The following is a 26,045-nucleotide window of genomic DNA, read 5'->3' as shown; positions in this document are numbered from 1 at the left end:
TAATAATAGTATTTCTTTCATAAATGGGAAAAATTGCCTTTAAATACGCATTAAACGTTTTCAAAAAAAAAAAATCATATGTTCCAGATAAAGGGGGGGGGGGGGGGGTTCCGACCCCCGGAACCCCCCTCTGGATCCCCCACTGTTATGAATGGGGTGGGGGAGTGGTGGTACCCCACCACCATGCATTTTGACATGCAAAATATTGTACATGTAAATTAAAAATCCCCATCCTGATGGGTTGGGAGGGGCAAAAATGTTTCATATTTTAAAATTTTGAACGATCTAAATCTTAATGTTATACGTTCAGCTTACCGACAGTATAATTTTACACTGACACTGTCCAAATAAAAGCTGATTCATTTTATCTTGCATAACGCATCATCTACACGATGCGGTAAAAGAAACGCAGACAATTTCTTTATTCCTTCTTGATATTGTCAAGTTGCTATAAAAAGCACATTCCAAATCATAAACATAGAAATTCAAAACCGCGTCCTTGTGATAGTCAAGATTTTATGATCGGGTTTGGAATTCCCAATAAAGTAGTAACTATGACGTCATCTAAGCGTCATTGACCAAAATGCAAAATGGATTTTTATCATTGCATTGTTTTGATGCACTGTTTCATTTCAGGTAAAATTTGTGATTATCCTCTTCATAACTTAAGCCTCAGTCCCACCCCGCCGAAAAACGCCGACGGACTTCCAACGAAAAACATTTTTTTCAATATTGGCCCCAATTCCGATTGCTCGCGATCGTAAGTCCTGGCATGTCGCGTTGTTTTCTCTTGAAAGAACGACGCAACAAGACTTGTCGCTTGTTATGATGCTTGAATTAGTAACATACAACGACTGACTACGGTATCCGTGAATATTTTGCGCGGATCTAAAGGGGGGGGGGGGTGGTTGGGTCGAAAATATGCCGTTCCGCAAACTCAAAATGTCATTCGGAACCCCTTCCCCGAAAAAATACTTGATCCGCGCATGTGTTTGTTTAGACTAGGTTAATTAGGGATTTTTGTTAATCAATCAAAAATAAAGAACCTTTTCTGTATGCTTCTTTTGATGTCCATTGGCAATGGATCCGGATCACGAATTACTTGCTCTACGACGAAATAGGATTTGTTTAACATTGATTCAGTATTCATTTCGAAAACTTTTCCCCACATTTTTACAAGCGGCTGCGTTGTGCATTCAAGATAGTGTTAACGCTAAGTCCGATAGTTAATCAGATCCTAAAAAGAACAGTTACTGTCCGTTTTATACGCTCCTCTGATTACGAAGACGGGATCGAACTCATCTACAGACATCCGAGGCGACCAATGGATTACGTTATTTCGCCGTGTTTATCGTTCGTTGGACGTCCGGATTCGGTATCCGTATTCGCGAGACACGTGCGCTATCTTTTTTAAAACCATCTCAAAAGTTCATGAAACGAAATTCAAAGCAGAGCAACACGGACCTCCAAATAGATAGAGGTAGGATCGGGTGCCTAGGAGGAGTAAGTATCCTCTGCTGACCGGTCACACCGCCGTGTGCTTTTTGTCGTAATCGGGGAAAAAACGGAAAAGTCTGTAGACAAATAAGTGATTAATTATGGTTTAACAATTAGTATGAAAAATGTTAGTCAGCATTCGACCCAGTGGAAGATTGTATTTGCTGACAAGGTCGTTGTATCGACCTTAGATCTTCAAACGAAACTGTTGATAGTCCTGTTTTATCAACTTTGTCAGTAGCTTGCCTCGCCTACGAAGAGCACGCCCTTGCTTATCGAATTAACTGAGAGACAAAAACACCATATGCAGGTGATGAAGATATATTGCTACATAAGTAGGAAAGTTGACTATAGAAAATTGAAGTCATCGCGTTTATCATAAAGTGTTGTTGTTAGGTTACCATCAATGTCCATTTCCAGTATAATATCTAAATATGAAACGGATGACGCAGACTCTGGTATCTTTTATTTCAAGTCCACTTGGATATATCGAGTCGACGTAAGAATGGAAATAACGATTGTTAATTGATAGTGCGTCGTCGATTTACCTTATTGATGAGTTGAATGCCACAGCGAGTGATTTATTTTTTTCACGTACAAGTTTTTGAACAAATTCTGCTTCATAAGAATACAAAAATAGGTCTGCTAACAATCGGGCACAATTGGTACCCATTGAAATTCCAACAGAATGTTGGAAGACTTGATTTCTAAAAAACTACATAGATGTTGTCTATCAGAAACTCAAGCATCTTTTTTTTCAACCTTTTTTTTTTAAACTCCAACCATTTTACATTTTGCAGTCTCGGCTGTCCATGTTAGAGTGCGGGTGGACCATGAAGATGGCAGACCTGTGGAATTTTATGAAGAGGATTTGACAGAAGACGGTACACGACACAATTTTAAAACACTTGTTTCGAATGAAAAAAATTGTTACATTTATGTACTAGTTTACATGCTGAATGAACACAGTTTAACGACATAATTTCTTACTCATATTGGAGATCTATGCACAACTTTCTAATGCTATATATCGCGACTATATACACTGAGTAGTCATGAAATATAGCCTCAGGAAATTGTAAAGAACCATCTTAACAAGACCTTGGACTTTCGGTTGGACGTATCTTTCTATTTCTTGCGTCAAACAAGTTAAAAATGACGCAGTTTCAAGCGAAATATACACCGATTGCGTAGTCTAAGCTCAAAAGCAAGACAAATCTTGTTGATTTCAAAGAGCCATGGCTGAGTGGCCAGCAATGAAATAAAGAGGCCAACGTCACATTGCTGTTTGACACAACTACCCTAAGTCCAAACTCTTGTTAAAATGGTTCTATATGGCATTATAATGCATTACAGTTTACGATCAAAAGTATAGTGAAAATGCTGTAGTTCGTAAAATATTCTTACGTCTTCGAGAATTTACTTTGAAAATCATAGTTAACAGAATATATTCCTTATTCAACTCTTTTTCGCGATTCCCCGTTTTGTATCAAATGGCGAGTACAAAAAATTGCGAGCGCAAAACTTTTGCTATAATTTCACATGTCAGAAAATAAAACGAGACGTAGAATTCGCGTGGAATAGTTCTCGCGATTTTACAAGTGTAAAATATAATTTATTTTTGTCTAGATCTGTGATAAAACTACAACAGTCGCTATATGTTCAAATCTATCATAAAGCCATTCGGTATGGTGTCCGGATAGGGCCATTTGCGGTAGCGCGACATCGCGTTCAGATAAACGAGACATCGCGCTAACACACAACACGCCGTCGTGCTAACGCAACTTTGCACAACACGCCGTCGCGCTAACGCAACTTTGCACAACACGCCGTCGCGCTAACACAAAACATGCCGTCGCGCTAACACAACTTTGCACAACATGCCGTCGCGCTAACACAACTTTGCACAACACGCCGTCGCGCTAACACAACTTTGCAAGTTTCACAGTCTATAGTAGGAAGTCGTGTCCGGAAATATTAGACTGCGCATGCTGAAATTTGTAGGCCTGCATGCAAGCATGGATGAAAAATAAATAAAATGTACATCTACATGCTGGTTTATTTTCTGGTGAAATTTCGATGATTTATCTTTTTTCCAATGGGAGTAAGAGTAAATGTCTCAATAATTTCCGAACAACCCTCGTACGTCATTATACACTATGCATAAATGACGAAATGATCAAACACACCTACAGTGGAGTGTTCGATTTCCGGAAATGGGAACTAATGCTTGAAATAATTCATTAGATGTACAAATTTAAAAAAAAAATAAAACTTTAAAGGCCTTTCAACATAATAAAAAGAAATAAATCTCAAAATTTTCAGTGAGGCATTTGCCTCACTTGCTTCAATGGTAGTTACGGCCTTGGTTGTGTGTTAGCGCGACGGCGTTTTGTGCAAAGTTGCGTTAGCGCGACGGCGTGTTGTGCAAAGTTGCGTTAGCGCGACGGCGTGTTGTGTGTTAGCGCGACGGCGTGTTGTGCAAAGTTGCGTTAGCGCGACAGCGTGTTGTGTGTTAGCGCAACGGCGTGTTGTGCAAAGTTGCGTTAGTGCGACGGCGTGTTGTGCAAAGTTGCGTTAGCGCGACGGCGTGTTGTGTGTTAGCGCGACGGTGTGTTGTGCAAAGTTGCGAAAGCGCGACGGCGTGTTGTATGTTGGCGCGATGTCTCGTTTATCTGAACGCGATGTCGCGCTAACGCAAATGGTCCTATCCGGACACCATAATTCGGGCTTTATTGGATTTGATCACGTTTCCGACTGTAATGATCACATCATAAAGGTAAAAAAAAAATGATTCTTTATCCCTGAAGTTCTATATTTACCAAACATGAATTATTATTATAGTACTATATATTTGTCACAGGGATACAATTGAATATAATGTAGTATTTAGTAATTCATTTATTTACTCATTCATTCATCCATACATTTCATTATTAACTCATTCATAGTTTACTCGTGTTTGACTGGTATTCGTGTTCTGTCACGTGCTTGTGTTATTTTGGGTTGTGATTCACCAAATACGGTAATAGCTACAATATGTCTATATTTAGTAGTGGAAAAACAGGTTTTCATGGGTGTGTATGGTCAGTGCGCAAGTGTGAGTGATAACACTTAATTTATAATGTTTTGCACCATGATTTTAGAACATGACTCGTTTGCCAGCAGACAGCGACAGTTTTACAACTTGTCTGGTTAAATAGTTTGAAACTGTCATTAGTTTCAAACTATTACATTTAAGTTCTACTGAAGGCGAATTTGGTGAGAAATACTTTCTTTAATTGTTTTTATCTTAAAGTTAAAATATTATAAAAACGTATGCGTCAATTGTATGAGTGTTTTCATTTCAGGTCACCTTCTCATCATCATTATTATTCACCAATGCCATAATAAAGTAATGTTGGAAACTGGACCATCCTTTTATTTATTTATTTTGTACGAGGAATAACGACCCCGTGACATATTTTAGCAAAATTTACTATGACATTAATCTACAGAAAGATAAATTTACATTAAGGTGGCTCGACACACCAATGCATTATTTGATGGATCGATGAAGAATTCTCTTTGAGAAATGATTAATCAAAAATGACACCTATATCGGCCTCTGATTATTAGTCCCCTACCGGTTTCACCGGAGGGGACTATAGCTTTCCTCTGCATCCGTCAGTCCGTCTGTCCGTCCGTCCGTCCGTCTGGCCGTCCGTCAGTCCGTCTGTCTGTCTGTCCCACTTCAGTTTTCCAACCTTTTTTTCTTTATGCATTTGATGAATAATATGAAACTTGCTGAACAGCTTCAAAATGTCAAACTACAGATCAAGTTTACACTTTTGTAGCGTCTGATTGACATATTTTCGAGAAAATTAATTTTTTATATTCCAATTTTTTAATGTTCGGGTTCGTTATCGGGTTCGGTGTGTAACTGAATAAACGAGGTCAGTATGTAGTCAGTAATAATATCGTGCGTTACTTGTACCATTCCTTTTCCTGTACCATTCCTTTTAACATTTCTAACAAACAAATAAATTCTATAAAATAGTGTCAAGCATTGTGTTGTAAATTTAATCGGCAGGGTTTTTTTGTATTATTACAATCGGGTTCGTTGTCGGGTTGGGCTGTTTAACTGTTTGGTTTGATTCGGGGTACAGAAGAAGGTAAGAAATGATATTGTGCATAACAGTGCATTGTTTTCACAAATTTTTACCAGCGAATACAAAATAGACTTAGCGAAATTACAGGAGATGAAATAAAGAGTATTATTTTACCTATTTCCTATTTAATTTCTATATCAACTATATAGTTTTAATTTCCTCTGTTCTTTTATCTCTGATTAAGGCATGACATCTCGTTTACAATAGCTCAGAAGTAGTTGTGTGCTTGGAAGCTTTCATAGAATAATACAAACCGGTAGGGGACGTGTATTGCTTATGCAATACTCTCAGAATGCTTGTTTTATATGAATTTTTTTTGTATTTTTTTTATAGAAACCGGAAACATCGTTTAAGCTGCGAACAAGATATATTAGAGCTAAAAATGTGTTATCAATTAATGCACAATACAATTATCTATAAATACATATCAAAAACGGCCAGATTAACTTTGAAATATTTTTGTAAAAAAAATATTTATGAAAATGAAAAAAAAAAGGATTGTAGATATTTTTTAAATCTATGGATAAAAACTGCAGATAAACTGTTACTCGCATTTAAGAATTGTTGTACAATCATATTTCAACAAGAAATTGAAACCAAATAGTGAAATTAAAGTATAAATGGAAAATTTTAAAATCGAACCGATCCCGATTGTAATTAAACTGATCCCGAACGAAATCACATAAAGTTAGAATGAATCAGAATTTTGCAAAAATTTCAGGTTGTTTAGCTGTAAAATGGTTTCGTCTTTTACTAACTTTATAATTTATATCAATTACTTAGAAAAAAACTGCAGTTTATTTGTAAAATTTCAATTTTGAAATAATTCTGATCGGGATCAGGTTTTTTTCAATCGGGATCGGTTCAAATTTGATAAATAGCAATTTTTCCAAAATTTCATTTCAATTTCTTTGTAAAATATCATTGTTTAGTAAATAGTTTATGTGACTATATGTTATTTTTAAAATTTTATCCATAGATTAAAAAGATAATAAAGAATTACAATTTTGATTTTCAGAAATATTTTTTTAATTAAAAAATTAAACACTTGACCAAACGATCTTTGGCATGAATTTATTTATAATTATATTACACATTAATTGACAACAAGTTTTAAGCTCTAATATATTCTGTTTGTCTGCAAAACAGTTTTTCCTATTTCACTGAAAAAATACAAAATATTCGTATAAAATAACTGAAAGCCGATATTGATCTCTGTTTTGTGGAATCATGTTTCAAAAAAGATTCTCTATCGATCCATAAAATAAAATTTTGGTGTGTCGAGGAACCTTAACTTATAAGTGAACTATATTATAAGTAAATCAATTTCGTTTAGCAGACCAAGAATAAAAAAACTATAGTTTATAGTCGATGAACATAGTTTATAAACTTTTAACTCATTTTTGTTGAGAACAAAAGTTTGCGTCTTTTTGCATGTAAATGCACGTAACATGCCTACGTACGGCAAATCTATATATACACTATTATTTTTTTTTAAAGAAAGTGAGCGCACAAGATTGTAAGTTTGCAGGAATCCTCGACACGAATCAATTGGGATTTAAATGTCTATAACCTCGAAAGGCTATGTACAGGTTTCAACAAAAATATATTATGTTGAGAGTCGAAGTATATGGCTATTCCGGTTATTAAAAAACTCAAAAGCTTTCAAAAAATGGCAATGAGAGGTAAACCGATAACTAGTTGGAAATGTTAATGCAAACATATTTTAATGAAGTTATATTGTGTATATCCTAAAAAAGCTACTAATAAGAAAAGAGAATTGTGTTCATTCAGCAGATCTAGAAATCAATAACAACAAATTAAAATATACCGGCATATTATAATTCAACATCATGTTATAATGACAAACATTTAAAACAAAAAAGTTTAAATTTTTTTTTAAAAGACCACCAGTTGGATTTGAACCCAAAACACTGAATGTTTGTATTCACTAATCCAGAACGAAACCACTGAGCCATGCGAGACTTGTCAATAAGCTCTATAAAGTACTGTTTGAAACAACATTGTCATATCAATGGACTTTGTTTTTTATCCTTAAAAAAATAATTTGAAAAAGTACATAATTAGTCATCTCTGGGTCATCTCTCCATCTTTTGTTAAAAAGCGACATTTTTAACGTTGAAATATGTTATCTTTACACGTTTCAAATATGTGGAGAGAAGACCCAGAGACAACAAAATCATTTAAAAACAGTTGTAAATAAGTAGGATTTTGCACGAATTGCATCGTGTTGCTATATTTAGACCCATATTATGATAAAACCTTTTGCATTTCAAATATTTTTCCACTCATTCCACACCCAACAGAAACCAAATAACGGTTATAATATGAAAAATATTCAAAATTAATTGATGAAATTTTCACTCTCCTTGTGCGCCCAGATTCCTGCCGAATGTACATCTTAAGCGCCCACTTTCTTTGTATATTAAGTGTCATACGTTTTTAGCTCACCTGAGCTAAAAGCTCAAGTGAGCTATTCTGATCACATTTTGTCTGTCGTCCGTCCGTCTGTCCGTAAACTTTTCACATTTTCAACATCTTCTCAAGAACTACTGGGCCAATTTCAACCAAACTTGGCACAAATCATTCTTAGGCAAAGGGGATTCAAAGTTGTGAAAATTAAGGGCCACACCCGTTTTCAAGGGGAGATAATTAGAAATTAATGAAAAATTTCGAGAAATTTTCAAAAATCTTCTTCTCAAGAACCAGAAAGCCAGGAAAGCTGAAACTTGTGTGGAAGCATCCTCAGGTAGTGTAGATTCAAAGTTGAGAAATTCAAACCCCCAGGGGTAGGGTGGGGCCACAATGGGGGGTCGAAGTTTTACATAGGAATATATAGAGTAAATCTTTAAAAATCTTCTTCTCAATAACTAAACAGTCAGGAAAGCTGAAACTTGTGTGGAAGCATCCTCAGGTAGTGTAGATTCAAAGTTGTGAAAATCATGATCCCCGGGGGTAGGGTGGGGCCAAAACGGGGGGTCGAAGTTTTACATAGGAATATATAGAATAAATCTTTAAAAATCTTCTTCTCAGAAACTAATCAGTCAGGAAAGCTGAAATTTGTATGGAAGCATCCCCAGGTAGTGTAGATTCAAAGTTGTGAAAATCATGATCCTTGGGGGTAGAGTGGGGCCACAATGCGGGGTCGAAGTTTTACATAGGAATATATAGAATAAATCTTTAAAAATCTTCTTCTCAGAAACTAATCAGCCAGGAAAGCTGAAACTTGTGTGGAAGCATCCTGAGGTAGTGTAGATTCAAAGTTGTGAAAGTCATGATCCCTGGGGGTAGGGTGAGGCCACATTGGGGGGGGGGTGTTAAAATTTTACATAGAAATATATAGAGTAAATCTTTTAAAATCTTCTTCTCAGAAACTAATCAGCCAGGAAAACTGAAACTTTTGTGGAGGCATCCTCAGGCAGTGTAGATTCAAATTTGTGAAAATCATGATCCTTGGGGGTAGAGTGGGGCCACAATGCGGGGTCGAAGTTTTACATAGGAATATTATAGAATAAATCTTTAAAAATCTTCTTCTCAGAAACTAATCAGCCAGGAAAGCTGAAACTTGTATGGAAGCATCCTCAGGTAGTGTAGATTCAAAGTTGTGAAAATCATGATCCTTGGGGGTAGAGTGGGGCAACAATGCGGGGTCGAAGTTTTACATAGGAATATATAGAATAAATCTTTAAAAATCTTCTTCTCAGAAACTAATCAGCCAGGAAAGCTGAAACTTGTGTGGAAGCATCCTGAGGTAGTGTAGATTCAAAGTTGTGAAAGTCATGATCCCTGGGGGTAGGGTGAGGCCACATTGGGGGGGGGTGTTAAAATTTTACATAGAAATATATAGAGTAAATCTTTTAAAATCTTCTTCTCAGAAACTAATCAGCCAGGAAAACTGAAACTTTTGTGGAGGCATCCTCAGGCAGTGTAGATTCAAAGTTGTGAAAATCATGATCCTTGGGGGTAGAGTGGGGCCACAATGCGGGGTCGAAGTTTTACATAGGAATATTATAGAATAAATCTTTAAAAATCTTCTTCTCAGAAACTAATCAGCCAGGAAAGCTGAAACTTGTATGGAAGCATCCTCAGGTAGTGTAGATTCAAAGTTGTGAAAATCATGATCCTTGGGGGTAGAGTGGGGCCACAATGCGGGGTCGAAGTTTTACATAGGAATATATAGAATAAATCTTTAAAAATCTTCTTCTCAGAAACTAATCAGCCAGGAAAGCTGAAACTTGTGTGGAAGCATCCTGAGGTAGTGTAGATTCAAAGTTGTGAAAGTCATGATCCCTGGGGGTAGGGTGAGGCCACATTGGGGGGGGGGGGTGTTAAAATTTTACATAGAAATATATCTTCTTCTCAGAAACTAATCAGCCAGGAAAACTGAAACTTTTGTGGAGGCATCCTCAGGCAGTGTAGATTCAAAGTTGTGAAAATCATGATCCTTGGGGGTAGAGTGGGGCCACAATGCGGGGTCGAAGTTTTACATAGGAATATTATAGAATAAATCTTTAAAAATCTTCTTCTCAGAAACTAATCAGCCAGGAAAGCTGAAACTTGTGTGGAAGCATCCTGAGGTAGTGTAGATTCAAAGTTGTGAAAGTCATGATCCCTGGGGGTAGGGTGAGGCCACATTGGGGGGGGGGGGGTGTTAAAATTTTACATAGAAATATATAGAGTAAATCTTTAAAAATCTTCTTCTCAGAAACTTATCAGCCAGGAAAACTGAAACTTTTGTGGAAGCATCCTCAGACAGTGTAGATTCAAAGTTGTGAAAATCATGATCCTTGGGGGTAGAGTGGGGCCACAATGCGGGGTCGAAGTTTTACATAGGAATATTATAGAATAAATCTTTAAAAATCTTCTTCTCAGAAACTAATCAGCCAGGAAAGCTGAAACTTGTGTGGAAGCATCCTGAGGTAGTGTAGATTCAAAGTTGTGAAAGTCATGATCCCTGGGGGTAGGGTGAGGCCACATTGGGGGGGGGGTGTTAAAATTTTACATAGAAATATATAGAGTAAATCTTTAAAAATCTTCTTCTCAGAAACTTATCAGCCAGGAAAACTGAAACTTTTGTGGAAGCATCCTCAGACAGTGTAGATTCAAAGTTGTGAAAATCATGATCCTTGGGGGTAGAGTGGGGCCACAATACGGGGTCGAAGTTTTACATAGGAATATATAGAATAAATCTTTAAAAATCTTCTTCTCAGAAACTAATCAGCCAGGAAAACTGAAACTTGTGTGGAAGCATCCTCAGGCAGTGTAGATTCAAAGTTGTGAAAATCATGATCCTTGGGGGTAGAGTGGGGCCACAATGCGGGGTCGAAGTTTTACATAGGAATATATAGAATAAATCTTTAAAAATCTTCTTCTCAGAAACTAAACAGCCAGGAAAGCTGAAACTTGTGCGGAAGCATCCTCAGATAGTGTAGATTCAGAGTTGTGAAAATCATGACCCCTGGGGGTAGGGTGGGGCCACAATGGGGGGTCGAAGTTTTACATAGGAAAATATAGAGTAAATCTTTAAAAATCTTCTTCTCAGAAACTAATCAGCCAGGAAAGCTGAAACTTGTGTGGAAGCATCCTGAGGTAATGTAGATTCAAAGTTGTGAAAATCATGATCCCTGGGGGTAGGGTGAGGCCACATTGGGGGGGGGTGTTAAAGTTTTACATAGGAATATATAGATTAAATCTTTAAAAATCTTCTTCTCAGAAACTAATCAGCAAGATGATTCTTTATAATTGTTAAGACTTTGGCTCCAGGATAATTTCTTTGGCCTCACAAGAAGGTTCAGAGTTTGATGTAGCTAAATATCCCATATCTAAACAATTGTAAAGGATCTTTTTTGAGAACTGCAATACTCAACATGTGATATGACTATAAAATAGAAGCAGGCAGCTATTTTTTCATTAGAATCTTTTTGTATTACTGTATTGGGTTATTGCCCTTTTTATTGATTCTTGATTATTTTAATTAATGCATCCACTGTTAACAAATTATTGTGATGATTATTTTTATACAATAATAATATTCAATGTATATAAGTTGTTCTGCATAAGTAGTTTTTGGTTAGGCCGGATTAGTTTGTTTATTTTTTATTTCCAATTTTTAGATACTATGAATTATTTTAGGCCGGCACATATATAGGGACAGTGTCTATTGCAGTGCGAGGAGCGACTGTCTGGGGTTAACCTTGAACAGGTATGGATAGATTGAGTGTGTGGACATCCCTGCTCTATCTAATCTTCGTGTTTTCTAACGTACGATACAGAGTGTGCGGTCATTCCTGCCCTATATCGCATCAATACAAGTGTGCAGTCATACCTGCTTGTATTGGTGGTGGTTGCGGCGGAGCACTAGTGTATGGTCATCCCTGCTGGTGTTCTGGCCTTTCTAGCGCAAATGTGCGGTACTCCCTGCTTGCGTTAGGTTGAGCTGTTGGCGCAAGTGTGTGGTCATCCCTGCTTGCGTTAACGTTGGTACCTGTTCAGACGCGTAGGTGTGCGGTCATTCCTGCCTGCGTAACGTTGAGTCCCTATATATGTGCAGGAGCGGTGATTAAAGTCTGCTCTTGTAAATAATGGCAGCAATCAGGGCTATCCGAGTTCCAAGGGGAAAAAATGGATTTTATTTATACAGGATCTACATGTATTATTGTACATTGTCCAGATTGTTTGTATTATGACTCCATTAAGCTGACTTTATCATACCTATTGTTCCTCAGGTGAGCGATGTGGCCCATGGACCTCTTGTTATAGATTAAGATCGAATTACTTGCGATATACATGTATGCATGTTATATATTTCGGTATGTTTAATGATCTTTATATCTTGAAAAGATTTTGTGGAAAAACCACCATTTGAAATGGTTGACCGAAACAAACGTGCTTCTTATGACGACAGACCCCCTCAACCTCAGAGCAGATACAGGAGAGACATTTACTCGCAAGACCTTAATAGTAGGAATTCTTTTTCAGTATTGGAATGAATTTATTAGCTACAGAATTTATACAACAAAAAACAACTGGATTGGACAAACAATGATAAATAAACCACGCGTGAAGCTTTCATAAAGCGGTTTATAAAATAGCACTAACTGTTACAGCAGAGTTGGTTTGAGTATATATTCTGAAGCTTATTGAATTCATTCATTATAACTAATTCATAACAAGATATTATCCAATCAGGAATTCATAAAAAATGTAAGTTTAATTAATTTTATATTATTGAGAGAAATAGCAAGTTTCAAACTGAAACTAGATTATAGATCGATTATGAATATAAATTGCTTCATGCAAGCATAAAATTATTTTTCAAGTGAGGAGGAAACCAGAATGTGATAGGGATATGAATAAAATGATTAAGGAAAACAAAAATAAACCCATTCAGCTGGCCTATGTTGTGGAGCCGGGAGAAGATATTAAACTTATGTGCCATTACTGGTAAGAGTCTTCCTGTCAGTGCGATTTCTTTGAATACTGGTCTCGCTAATGAACTTACTACACAGGTGAACATCTCATTCCAACTTGGTAGAGAATGGTAAAAAATAGCGATAATATTGAAAGGTTTGAATATTATATCATATATGTTCTAAACACAGATCCATGTATATAACAGGCTTAATAAATGTTTATTATCATGAACTACATTTCTTGGTTTATTGAGTTTATATAAAAGCTAAATTACATGTTTGTCTTCATGTACAAAGGGAAGAGTATAATTCCTTGCAATCGTTATGGTCTATATTTTGTAGTACGTGTTAAATATAGAGTTTCCCGCCATATGTTGTAATAATTTATTTATTATGATCAGTTACCACTATCTTAACTTGACATCGTGTTTGTATACATATTATAGTGGGGATTCGTCAGCATACACTGGGATCATTGAGTGGAAGCGACTTATTCGCCAGACTTCCGCCGACGGTCAGTTTGTGATCAAGACTGTAGAGGAGGACTTCCATGATATCGAGGCTCTGAACCGCTTCACTAAGACAACAGACTGGAGCTTGGTCATCAGGAATATCACGGAAGGTATATATCATGGGATATTAAGGAAGGTATCATGGGATATCACGGAAGGTATCATTGGAAATCATGGAAGTTATACATCATGGGATATCACGGAGGGCATATAATATTATAACGGAATATCACTGAACTTTTTCTCTGAACCAAGTCTTATTCAAAACTAAAACTATGTAGTATACTTCGAATTATTGGAGGCAGGTCTGATATGCCCTGCAAAAAATATTTCTGCAAGATTGGAATTCATTCTTATACTTTATATAAACAACGTGCCACGTTTAAACCAATGAAGTGGGTCATTTCAGTCCGAGGGAAAACAACACTAATTGTTTTGCCTTGGACTAAAATGTGGCAACACCACTGAATATTGAATAAACTGGTCACATGATTGCTGTCTACATTTCTATGTCGCCAAGTAGCAAATATAAGATTCCAACATGGGCGACTTTAACGTCTTTTTTCATCATATATCTTTCTTCAATTTATTGATATACAATAAGTTTGGATCAGAGACAATACAAAACACTTCTCAGGTTTGTTACTGACGGTCTACTGAAATTAATAAGTTGTTAAAGCACATAAAAGACCCAGCTTCACCTTGCATTCTATGGACAATTTGATGTGTAAGCAGATCTATTATTTTATTTGTCAAACAAAACGTACAAGAACCCTGTTATGTCTCTTATCATCAACACTGTCCGACAACAACAATGTATAGGTCTGTCTGACAACAACAATATATAGGTCTGTCTGACAACAACATTTTATAGGTCTGTCTGACAACAACAATGTATACGTCTGTCTGACAACAACATTTTATAGGTCTGTCTGACAACAACAATGTATAGGTCTGTCTGACAACAACATTTTATAGGTCTGTCTGACAACAACAATGTATAGGTCTGTCTGACAACAACAATGTATAGGTCTGTCTGACAACAACAATGTATAGGTCTGTCTGACAACAACAATGTATAGGTCTGTCTGACAACAACAATGTATAGGTCTGTCTGACAACAACATTTTATAGGTCTGTCTGACAACAACAATGTATAGGTCTGTCTGACAATAACAATGTATAGGTCTGTCTGACAACAACATTTTATAGGTCTGTCTGACAACAACAATGTATAGGTCTGTCTGACAACAACATTGTGTAGAAACTATGTAATATCTATACAATACAATTTTTACAGCATAAAAACTATGTTAGCATTGGTACAGTATAGAAACTTTGTAATATCTATACAATAACAAGGTTACAGTATAGAAACAATGTTTTGTCTGTACAATAACGTTGTTATAGTACAGACACTACATGTATGGATAAGAAGCCTGACAGCAAAATTGTATAGAAACTTTGAAGGTCTGATAACAGCATTGTATTGAAACCATGTTTTGTCTGTCTAACTAACGCCACCACTGTATAAGAGCCATGAAATGAATAAGAATGAACCCTGTAAGGTCTGTTATTCAGCCGATGCAGACACCTACTTCTGCATCGATGCTTCCAAGGATGTACTGGTGAAAGACAAGATGAACTTTGCTGGAATGAAGGAGATGTTTACAGCTGACATAACAAGAGAGAAATTTAGACTGTATTATCACCTAGACAGTAAGTATGGATTAATTGATACTCCTCAGTCTGTAAGAAAGGAATTGAGATGTTATTGTTTTTATCACCCAATAGTTGTGTTTGACGAAGTGCAATGTGTTCATAGGCTAATGACGAAATCCAAGGAACCTACATACATACATTGTATTCATGTGAACACACTCACACACGAATGTACAAATACTTTTTAAGAAAGTGCATTATTGAACCTCTTATATCTTCCTTTGCTTAAATAGTTATCTTTAAGAAAAATAAACCAAAAATTTATGCATACAAGTTTTTTTTTTAGTGTATTTGTATGTTTTTACATATAATTACCTTAAATGCTTTATGATTGACAAAGAAAATTATTGAATGTTTATTTTTCCAAAAAAACTGGAAAGATATAAAGTGTTTCAATTTCCAAAGTCTTGATTCAATCTTTCAGTCGTAAAAACAAGTGATATTCCAGCAAAAGTTGGTAAGTAAATTGTAATGAAACTTTGCTTGACGTTTATGTGGTATATGTGTAGTTTTATTTGTTCCATTTAAAATCATATATTTATACGGTTATTTATTTACCATATCTAGTTACTGCCACAGACAGGCTATTGGAGCCAACAAGAGACGGTGAGTAGTGTAAACCTTACACTAACAACAAATAATTTGAAAATGAAAAGTACATGTGTCAAACAAAAAACATGTACTCATTCGAATTCAATTTTTTTCTTCATGAATTTGTAGTCACATTAAATTTGGAGTTTTACTCGGATTGGAAGGAGTGGAGTTCTTGCTCAGTGTGTGGGAAAAAGGGCGAGCAGAGAAGACGAGGTAAGACACACCGGCCCAGTTATACCCGGTATAAAGGTTATTCAGTGGTTTGCCATCACATCTTTACAAAATAATTACACGGGTCTGTATAAGCAGGCACCCTGTATAAATAAGGGCTAAGGCTGTCAGTCATTCTAGGTGAAGACATGGGACCTACACGATACATATGATAGCAGCGGCATATGTAATCTCAGATGTTTTAAAATGATTTTACTTGAGGAAAACTGTATTTCTCTCGTAATTACATGTATAATGACTTTTGCTCTAATATGCGCATCTATGTAACTCTAGATTACTCCAAATTAAGCTCGTAAATGACACTGAAGCAATAGTTATCCGCCCTATATATAAAAGAGTAATTTAAAAAACGTTACATTTCAAAGAGAGGTGCGAAGAGAAATATAGTAATGATTATGAACTTCACGTGTTCATGTATCTATGATTCCAACTGCAAGTTCACAATCTTATCGTTTTTTTTGTGTGCAATAGATGTTGATCAGCTTGTTACTGCCTGAATTTTCAGTGAATATGTTACCCTTAGTGACCGTTATTCTGCTTATACTTTTTTTTTCTTTCTGATAGGTGTATGCACTGTAAGAATTCTTAACAATGAGCAGTACGTAGAGCCTGCTTATGTATACTATGCACTTGGGACGTTCAAGAAAGGGATACCGTGTAGATCTACCATGTTCAATGTGTATGGGGACCGGTTCACGGACAGACCGGACGAGATTGCGATACAACAGTGTAACATGTCTTGTAAGCTAAACAGTTAAGTATAACGGATCCAGAAAATTTTTCCCCGGGGGGGGGGGGGGGGGCGACTGTTATTTGTTTGCCGGGGGGGGGGGGGGGAGGGGGGTACGAGTCATATATTTGTTATTTTTGTAATGTAATTTGAAGAAATTTGAATTCTATAGGGGAGGGGGTTCGGACCCCCCCCCCCCCCCAACCCCCTCTAGATCCGCGCATGAACTAGTCTCTTAAGGTTGATTATTACGACAGAGAGATTCACATTGAAATAAAATCTGGATCAAAGTGACTAACAATTTCCCTCTTGTTCATTTGCAGTTTCGGCCATAAAATTCTCTAGATTGAATTCAGCAGATATAGTCTTTGAAGGAGTTCAAAGAAAATGTAAGTTCTAATAAATCTCTCAAGTTCAATAATTTCAATAGAAGATGCATGTAAATTCCCTTCCGGTTCTGATAAAAAAATATATATTTTAATGAGTTATGTAAAACCCCAAGGGCTGAAATTGCGAGATGTTTCGATTGTGGACATGAACGATTATTCTGAAGTATGACAGGGTGGTCATCATTTTTTAAAGACAGGTCCATAAAAAATGTCCAGGTGTCCCTTATCTGTGTGATGTTAACATTTTGACAGTTTTGAAGATAGAGCAAGATCATATGGCGTGATACCACGCCCTTCTCAATCAGTACTTTAATCAGTCAACATTATAAAAAGGGAATATGAACTCCGTTTGGTTGTTCACAATAACTTAATCAATAGGAAATAAGGTAGCAAAGAAGATTCATATTTCGTCACCATGTGTTCTCCTACTGGTCATAACTTGAGAATTAATTCTACATAATTCTACGGGGAGTTCTTAATAATGGGTAGAAATGAATGTATGTAATTTGATAATTTTGAGAGAGAAAAAAATAGCCTACCGTATTGTCAGCATTGTATGTCTCAAGGGAGGTAGGAATATCAATATTCTTTTCTTCTGATTGACATGAAAGTCGTTAAACCTGTCCGGGCATCGTCATAATGGCATGAAACCAACATACCGGTATTATATATTATGTTACTATCTAACAGAGTTGTTAAACAAGATATTCGGTGTCTAGTATAGAATAACTTTGATTTACAGAATATATATACATTATTCAGGATGCATTGTATGAACTGTAAAACATCACAGTGTGAATTACACAATGCCATCATATGAACCATGAAATATAACTGTAAGATCTGCACAGTAGCATCCTATGAACTGCAAAGTATCAATATACAGTACCATTCTGTGAACACTAGGGATTTTCCTATGAACAATACTGGGTACATCCTATGAACTAGTACTGTTCAGTATTGCCCTATTAAGGAAGGAGTCTTTTCTGGTTTTCGACTCGTCAAACGTAAATTTAATGAATTGTTCATAAAATCAAGATGAAAGGAAATTAAAAAAAATGTGTATTTTTTCTTTCTTTTTTATTATCATACAACTTGGCATAGAAAAAGTAATCAATGTTTAGAATCTAACAAGTACTATATTTTTAACGTAATATATTGGCGTAGGAAAATATCACATGTTTCGCAATTCAGAATTGCTGCAGATTAATGAGTCCGTTTTAGCATTTTAAAAACAATAACATTAATGTTGGATTTTTTTTACTAATGTGAACTAATGATATGATACTTGGGTTTCAGAATATGTTTTTAAAATATGATTTGCCTATGAAATTACATTTTTATAAGCTTTTTAAAGCTCCCATTCTATGCATTGATTTTTGTGAAAAAATCACAAAAATCAGTTTTTCTCTCTTATTAAACGGTCAATATATTAGCTTTTCTGTCAATTTATATCTTTATATAAAGTCTTCATAATACATAAAAATCAGAAATATTTTATTATTGGAAGCATTAAAAAATAATCAAAATTTCTTCAAAATTTAAGAAAATTAGAGGAAATGCGGGCTAAGCAATATTAATTTTAGTATAAATATTCATTCCAATTTAGTAGTATAAGCTTATAGACATTCTTATATTCTATCATTTCATTGAAGAATTGAATCTTCAAATCTTTTAACAAATGTCTACAGAACTACAAAGATCTACTCTTATTTTTATCATCCTTTACGTTGAGGAAAAATGTAGTGACCTTGACCTGACCTTTATGCGAAAACAAAAAGGTCAAATTTGATTAAACTGATAGAATCATTTGGTAATATGATCCGTTTGACTGTGTCAAAATTTCATGAATTTCTTATTTTAAGAAGTATGTTTGATAACGAAAAGACTCCTTCCTTAACTGAACAAGATCATCCTGCGAACTGAGCAGTGTCATTTCTATGAACTAGAAAGAATGCATCTTACGAACTGCAGAATGTATCTAGCTATGAACTATCCAGAATCGTCCGATCAATTGATCCGGATACATTGTTTACACTATAAATTATCATTTTATTAACTATAAAGGAAATTACCTTCAAACATTTTAGTTTCGATTATTTTTAAAATTAACAGAAATGGATAGATACATGTACAATCAATTATAAGCGAAACTTTAGCGAATTGTGGATTTTTAAAGTAAGTTTTTATAAATACTTTCTTTGATGTAGGCCAGTCTTATGAATTATGCAAATAAAATATTAAATAAGACATTATTATAACCTAACCGTTTGTAGGATTCAACGTCACAAATGTACTGTACATGATTATTCATCGGTGTAAAAAACAGTAAAACACCACTTCCAAAACACGTTTCTATTACTGCACTATTTATCGTCTCAGTTTACGGAGTCTTGACATTGAAAGTTGCGATCTGAAAACCCAAAATTCTTTACGAAACTTCCTTTCGTGTGTAAACTACCTAAATATAATATTTTTAAAATCTTTTAATTTTTATTCTGACACATTAAATCAAACTTGCAGTTAGTGTAAACGCTTTTCTCTACGCATACTCTTTCAGTTCCTGTGGATACGGTGAAAGTTCCAGAGGGGGGATCGACGGTCATCAAATGCAAAGGGCAAGTTTTGCACTCCCATTATATCTACCAAAACTCATAAAGTATTGTCTCACTTCAGTGAGACATAGGGCGGGCGAATATGAGACAACAAATTAATATCTGGTCACGATTTTCAGCTTAATGACTAAACGATAAAGAAATAAAATGTAAAAATAGGGAGATATCCATTGATGAATACTGTGACATTAACATAATAAACGCTGTTCAAAGATTGCTATCTAAAGTACACTTTATATGAATAAAACATTTATTTTTACAGGGCCAGTCTGGACGACATAGTATACTGGTTGAATAACTCGGAGTACATGACGTCATTTGCTGTTTCCCACAACACTTCCGGTCGCGTAACCATTGATGTATACGGTAATCTGAGGATAACCGATGCAAAGAGTTACGATGGAGGCCTCTTGGAATGCTGGATCAGAATGAAAAAGACCAGAGCTGTACAGTTTATAGGTATCGCTGCACAATACTACAACCTCTCTGTTGCTTTATGTTTGTTGTTTAAAATCCTATCGAGAATTTTTACCTCATCGTCACCAGCTTATAAAGAGACATTGGATAGGACAATTAATGAACCGTACAAAGACATTATCATGACGTTTTGGACTTCGTTTTTGTCCTATTTGATAAATTACCATCATGTCTAAAACGCAATTTGAATTCACTACTAAGGGATTACGATCAAAACATTAATGTTAACTATATCGCCACGTTTTATTATGGAAATTCCCAACGCTATTTTTCTAAATATAATCTGTCCAGCAAATGTTTTCATTTACATAAAGGATTTGTATTTCTAATAGGACAATTAAGGAAATGAGTTTCCTCAGCGTATAGTTACATATAGTTATTAGGTTGAGAATTTTTCGAGTCGAAGTTACACTGTGTTTGTGCCATACAGTATGAATTAAATTTTATGATAAATCCTCGACCTCAAAGCTCAAACAATCTCTTCATTACGACCGTTACTCCCTTAGAATACAATCACACATGGTTTTGTTCGATGAAACAGATTCCCACCAGGAATGAATTAAATCACGCTTGTGTCTACGAAAATAATTTACTAAATGCACCTTCCAATAAAACAACCAACATATCTGGTTAATTTTCTCTAAGTATACAATATTGAATACAGTTATAAAATATTCATGTAGCAACAGCGGGAATTCTGGTAAAATTAATAACAGTGAACAAAATGAATCAGAGACTGCTAAATCAGTAAATATAACAAACTGAAGATAATTTTTCCCCAAAAATAAAAATTATACGAAAATAAGCCAGAATGTATAGATTTTGCAAAAACAACAGATCATAATATAAATTTTGAAACTTCCATTACGTAAGGAAGAATGTGAAGACGGTAATTAGAATAATGACCACGATAGCCAGGAATGACGCCGCGCAGAACGAACCGGTGTTACAGTTGGCGCATGCGCCGTCTTTCTCTTCCTCGTCCTCCAACTCATCGGTATCTGACACCCTCTGTAAAATGAAGATAGAGTCATCATACAACAACAGCATTTCAGCTTTATATTTCCTATGTCATATGAAAATCTAAAGAATTGACCAATATTTGATACTACTAAGTATAGTTTTAATATTGTTTCCATGGGAACGCAGATATTTCCAGGGGGTAAAACAATAAAGGGGAGAAATCTAAGAAGATAAATGTACACTGATTTTCGAACATTAGTGATTAATTGCTAACAGCTAGCTATGCAAAATAAAGGTCTAGAGTAGAAGGAAACCCTTTTATTAAGAAACCAAGACTTTGCAAGATGCAGTTTTTCCCAATGGAAATTGCTTTTAACGCTATCAAAAATCAGATCTTATGGAAAATCGTTTGTGTAAGCCTGGGGGACAATCTTTGTTCTTGGAAAACACATAAGCTTAGTATAAAGAGAATCATTAAAATCGCTATTTCCGATGCTATCGGCGGTGCATTTTACATGCTTACTTCAATACCAATTAATGATCATGGTAGATAAGCCACTCAGAAGACTGAAAAATGGGTCATTTTAAAAAGTTGTAAAGATTTATATCAATTTTATGTGTGACAAAAATACTATATGTCTGACAGGCAGTTTTACTTTAGACAGTTAGGTCTTAAATGCACCCACAAAATGATGGTTTAAATAATTCTAGCCATTGATGATCTTGTCTAGCCTGGCCCGGCGTTTTCAATCAATATATTTACTGCAGCTCAAAAATTGATGCAGAACTGCAACAAACTCTTTGTTCTTAGCCTACACTTGATTTTAAATGAGTGAATTGTGTAAACCTGCAAACCGAGTCAAGCCTAACCACACCAGAGAGTGAGTGACAACAACACACTGGGAATGTTGATGGACCGTCACAGCCTTACTTGCCACACAGGCAGTGCACAGAATTGATGTTTCCTTTATCTTTTCTAATAATAAATAAGTAACACAAGACTGAATAGTATGGTTTGAGTTTTAAGTCGAACCAATGGTTTTACAATTTGACAAACGGCGGCGTGCAGGATACATTGAACCCGTTATCAGTGAATGATAGTGTGTTGATGAAGCAGGTTTAATGAACTTTATTTATTAATGATATTGCTTTATTGCTTCCATGCATGACATACTGCATGACAATAAAGCATGTATGCTTAAGCTTGTATTTAATTTGGGAAACTTACATTTGCATTGGAGATCATTGGTTCGCGTTCAGCACTATCTTCTGTTCCCGAGGAAACAAGGGAACTCACTGTTCCTTTAGCGGAATCAAAATGTACCGTTACGTCATTTGATACCGATTGGTGACAATGCCCTTCACTATTGACTTCATGTCTTTGCACTTGTGGATGAATACTAGTGTCGGCATGAGTGTCTAACAAATGACGTTGAACGATGACGTAATTGCTGCAATGTTGACATGGCATTGCTTGAATTGTACCGGTCTCTAGCCCCTCTCTTCCACATATACACACATTCAGCCGAGGCACAACACCGTGTTGTGGACACACACATAGTTCAGGGATTCGCGCACCTGTCGAATTAGAATCGGGTGAACTCTGGGACGGATAGGTAAATGAAGACGATGAAGAGGGTTCAGAGTTTACCGCTTCATGGTATGAGGGGGGTGGGGCTTCCATTCCCTGTAAAGATCAGAACAGAAACTAAAGTACACTTTCCAGTCTTTAAAATATACATATTTACTTTAAGAACATTTAGTCTTTTTTTCGATTTCACCCACTTAGGAGTCATTCAGTTCTTTATTTACCCACCGACAACATTTTCCACCATTGTCTCCAGCAAATTCAAACATTGATTAGGCTCGGAGAGTCAGCCATGCAATATCCTTAAGTGTATTTACTTGACATTGTAGTGGGCTTTGAAAGAGCTCTTTTTTCACCACTCGAATCTGAAGCATTTCAAGATGTGTATCTACACTGTTAAGAGTATCTCGGAAGAAGGAAGACAGAAGTCTTCCATCCTCAGACTCAGTATCGGAGTAATTGGCAGTAGCATTTCATTTAACGTGGAGAACAAATTCAATTTTATACACAGGATGTGTTGGAAATTGAGAAATCAATGCCACCAGTGCCAGAAAGTACAACATTCTGTAGTCATAGAAACCAATTAAGTGAATCGTTAAAAGTAAAGAAAACACTTTGGTTTCACTTTACGCATCGCATGTATTTTATAAATTGGGGAACCCGAATCTTTATTCTCGAAATATAATATATCAGATATTTAATGAACAGTTTGAATACTGGAATACTTCGATGGAATATAAAAACAATCTTACCTGTTTTTCCAGAACGACATTTATTCAATATACAAGATGTCGTCTGCATGCCGTGACTAACCAGTACTTTCAGCCATTGTCGGCTGCTGCTACGGCTGCTGTGAAAATGTACACATTATGATAACTATCTTCAAGAACGATAATCACCGCCACCAGGAGAAGGGCGATCGATCGCGCGAGCCGGTGAACCCTATCTCACGCGCATGCACACGGCAGCTGTCAGCACTGGGAAGCCTCAGCATTGATTGCATCCGAATAAATATTGTATAATTCTGCCAGATTTTATTTTGAATGGAGGACATAATTCCCCAATTACAAGTTGATTTTTCATATCGACGGACAGGTTATGTACTTGGGGCCCAACCTTACGCTTATTGATTGTGTTCCTTGATGATCGCGCGTTGTCAAAATCAAAGCAGTTTTACAATGAATTAGTATAAAGCAAATAGGAAAATTATATACATGTATAATTATCTGTTACATACGTGGGTGTTTATATTTGTTTAGGCGTTTGAAGATTTGCGTTAATTGGTTGCCTTTAATTTTAAATTGCTTTGATTTGAAATGATACCTAACTTTAAATATTTTTTTAAAAAGATGGTTAGGGTTTCGCCAGAAAAACCTTCGACAAATAGCTTTCAAAGAGAAAAATCCATATAGAATTCGGGAGCAAAACGAAAAATGTTTTCAAATTGGACTATTTCGTGCCAAAGCCAATTTAGTGTTGCAAAACCATTCCTTACGGCATCGGGTTTGTGGTCTCGTTATATGACGTGACATTTTTTGAGTGGTCTGTGGGTTGCCACAGCCTCTTCGAGATCATAACGAACTATCTGTACATAGAACAGAGTCAACGGCGGGATTAGACAACTTCTCGACATGATGTTAAACAACAAACAAACGAAATTTATTAAACATATTTCTATATTTGTATTATTTTTTGCATACATTCGCTTTGATTTCAAATTTATAAAAAAAATTCCAGACATTAATAACTTATTTATATGCTGTCCTCGTTTTCAGTGACATCAAGCGATCCTGGTAAGTTGTTTTCAGCCACTACATGTACAATGCTGATAATGAATCTATATAATTTTCATCTGATCTAGTCTATTCACAGACATAGGGCTAGATTTTTAGAACCTCCTCAAATTTTTTAACTTCAAATTAATATCTGTCATTTGTGATAATCGTGTTACCCAAAACTGTCCATGATTTAAACAGTGAATATTAGTTATTTCGAGACTCCTTTGACGTTTACTCTTGATGACTCTGGGAGTTTGTGCCAGATTAGTGTTAAATGAGTCTCCAATTCAGGCACCTAGCATAAGGGGAGGGGGGGGGGGGGCACTTTACTCGCAGCAACTAATTTTCTTATAATTTTAGATTTACCTATAACAATTGAATTATAATGGGGTTTTCAAAAACGATGCTACGTGCCTGCAATTATCGACAATCAATAGCGTATGTAATACAAATAAGATGAAGTTATTATTGGGTAAAATCCAGTTCAACTTAATATAAATGACCAATTTTTTTTATTTTTAAAAATGAATTACGGTATGTAGAGAACTTGAAAACCAATAAATCATTTCATCGACAAAAACGAAAACTAAAAGAAAAATTAAGCTAGATGTTCCTCACACAAAAAATAATTATTAGTCTCATATCATTAGAGCAATTCTTACAGACAATCGATCACATCTTAACTAATTTCCCGTTTGTTTTTACCAGACGCCTGGAAGCGACACCTGAAATATGTAATGTACAGTTACTTCATCAATTTCTGTGTGTTCCTCGCCTTGGTCTTCGTCAAACACTGGCACCGCCAGGTCCAGACCGTCACCGGATACAAGTACCATGCGCTCCACAAAGACGACCTGGACTACTATACGGAGGAGGGGGGCAGGCCAGACACTAACGTCAATGCGTGGGACCCGCGCGATAGTACGGCGGAACTTAACGAGTCTGACGTCAGTGCCCAAAGTTATTGTGAGCACGTGCACGGGTTCCACGAGCTGCCGACGTCGGGTGGTGACGGACAGGCGTTTTACATGCGGCACTATTAGAGGAAAATATTTATTGTGATATTTACGTTGTTTTTTTTGGTCCAGATTGGAAATTATGAACGTAATTAACCTTTAAATAAACTTAAGTTACGTCTGTCTTATTCTTGTTTTTTAAATAATTCATCTGAGCTGGACTGAAGGATATACATGTGGTCTTTTTTTTATACACACACACACACACACACACACACCGGTATATCGATTGGTCGACACCTTCATCGATCTAAGAAAAATCACAGACTGCACGAAATAATTATGATGATGTCAGACTTGAATTCATATATAGAGGACGATTTAGTTGTTTCTTTAAACTACCGTACTG

The 26,045-nt window shown here is 35.9% G+C and overlaps 2 protein-coding genes across 2 annotated transcripts; one reads left to right on the top strand and one right to left on the bottom strand.

Moving 5' to 3' along the window:
* Nucleotides 1-219: 219 nt before the first annotated feature.
* LOC128187706 (uncharacterized) lies at nt 220-25,815 on the top strand. Its single transcript, XM_052858169.1, has 14 exons — nt 220-636; nt 2,298-2,381; nt 12,510-12,629; nt 12,989-13,112; nt 13,528-13,703; nt 15,175-15,312; nt 15,740-15,772; nt 15,883-15,921; nt 16,036-16,122; nt 16,705-16,893; nt 17,194-17,259; nt 19,820-19,877; nt 20,137-20,333; nt 25,389-25,815. The coding sequence occupies exons 1-14, from the start codon at nt 591-593 to the stop codon at nt 25,721-25,723; spliced, it is 1,692 nt and encodes a 563-aa protein (XP_052714129.1). The 5' UTR covers nt 220-590; the 3' UTR covers nt 25,724-25,815.
* On the bottom strand, nt 20,922-23,841 carry LOC128187707 (uncharacterized). The gene is made up of 3 exons (XM_052858185.1): nt 23,655-23,841; nt 22,543-23,001; nt 20,922-21,362 (listed from the first exon to the last, which is right to left on the bottom strand). The coding sequence occupies exons 2-3, from the start codon at nt 22,996-22,998 to the stop codon at nt 21,216-21,218; spliced, it is 603 nt and encodes a 200-aa protein (XP_052714145.1). The 5' UTR covers nt 22,999-23,001; nt 23,655-23,841; the 3' UTR covers nt 20,922-21,215.
* Nucleotides 25,816-26,045: the final 230 nt, after the last annotated feature.

This window comes from Crassostrea angulata, chromosome 1, assembly GCF_025612915.1.
Source record: "Crassostrea angulata isolate pt1a10 chromosome 1, ASM2561291v2, whole genome shotgun sequence".
Classification (NCBI taxonomy): domain Eukaryota; kingdom Metazoa; phylum Mollusca; class Bivalvia; order Ostreida; family Ostreidae; genus Magallana; species Magallana angulata.
The sequence above is the reverse complement of the archived record's forward strand: the minus strand, read 5'-3'. Positions and strand labels throughout refer to the sequence as shown.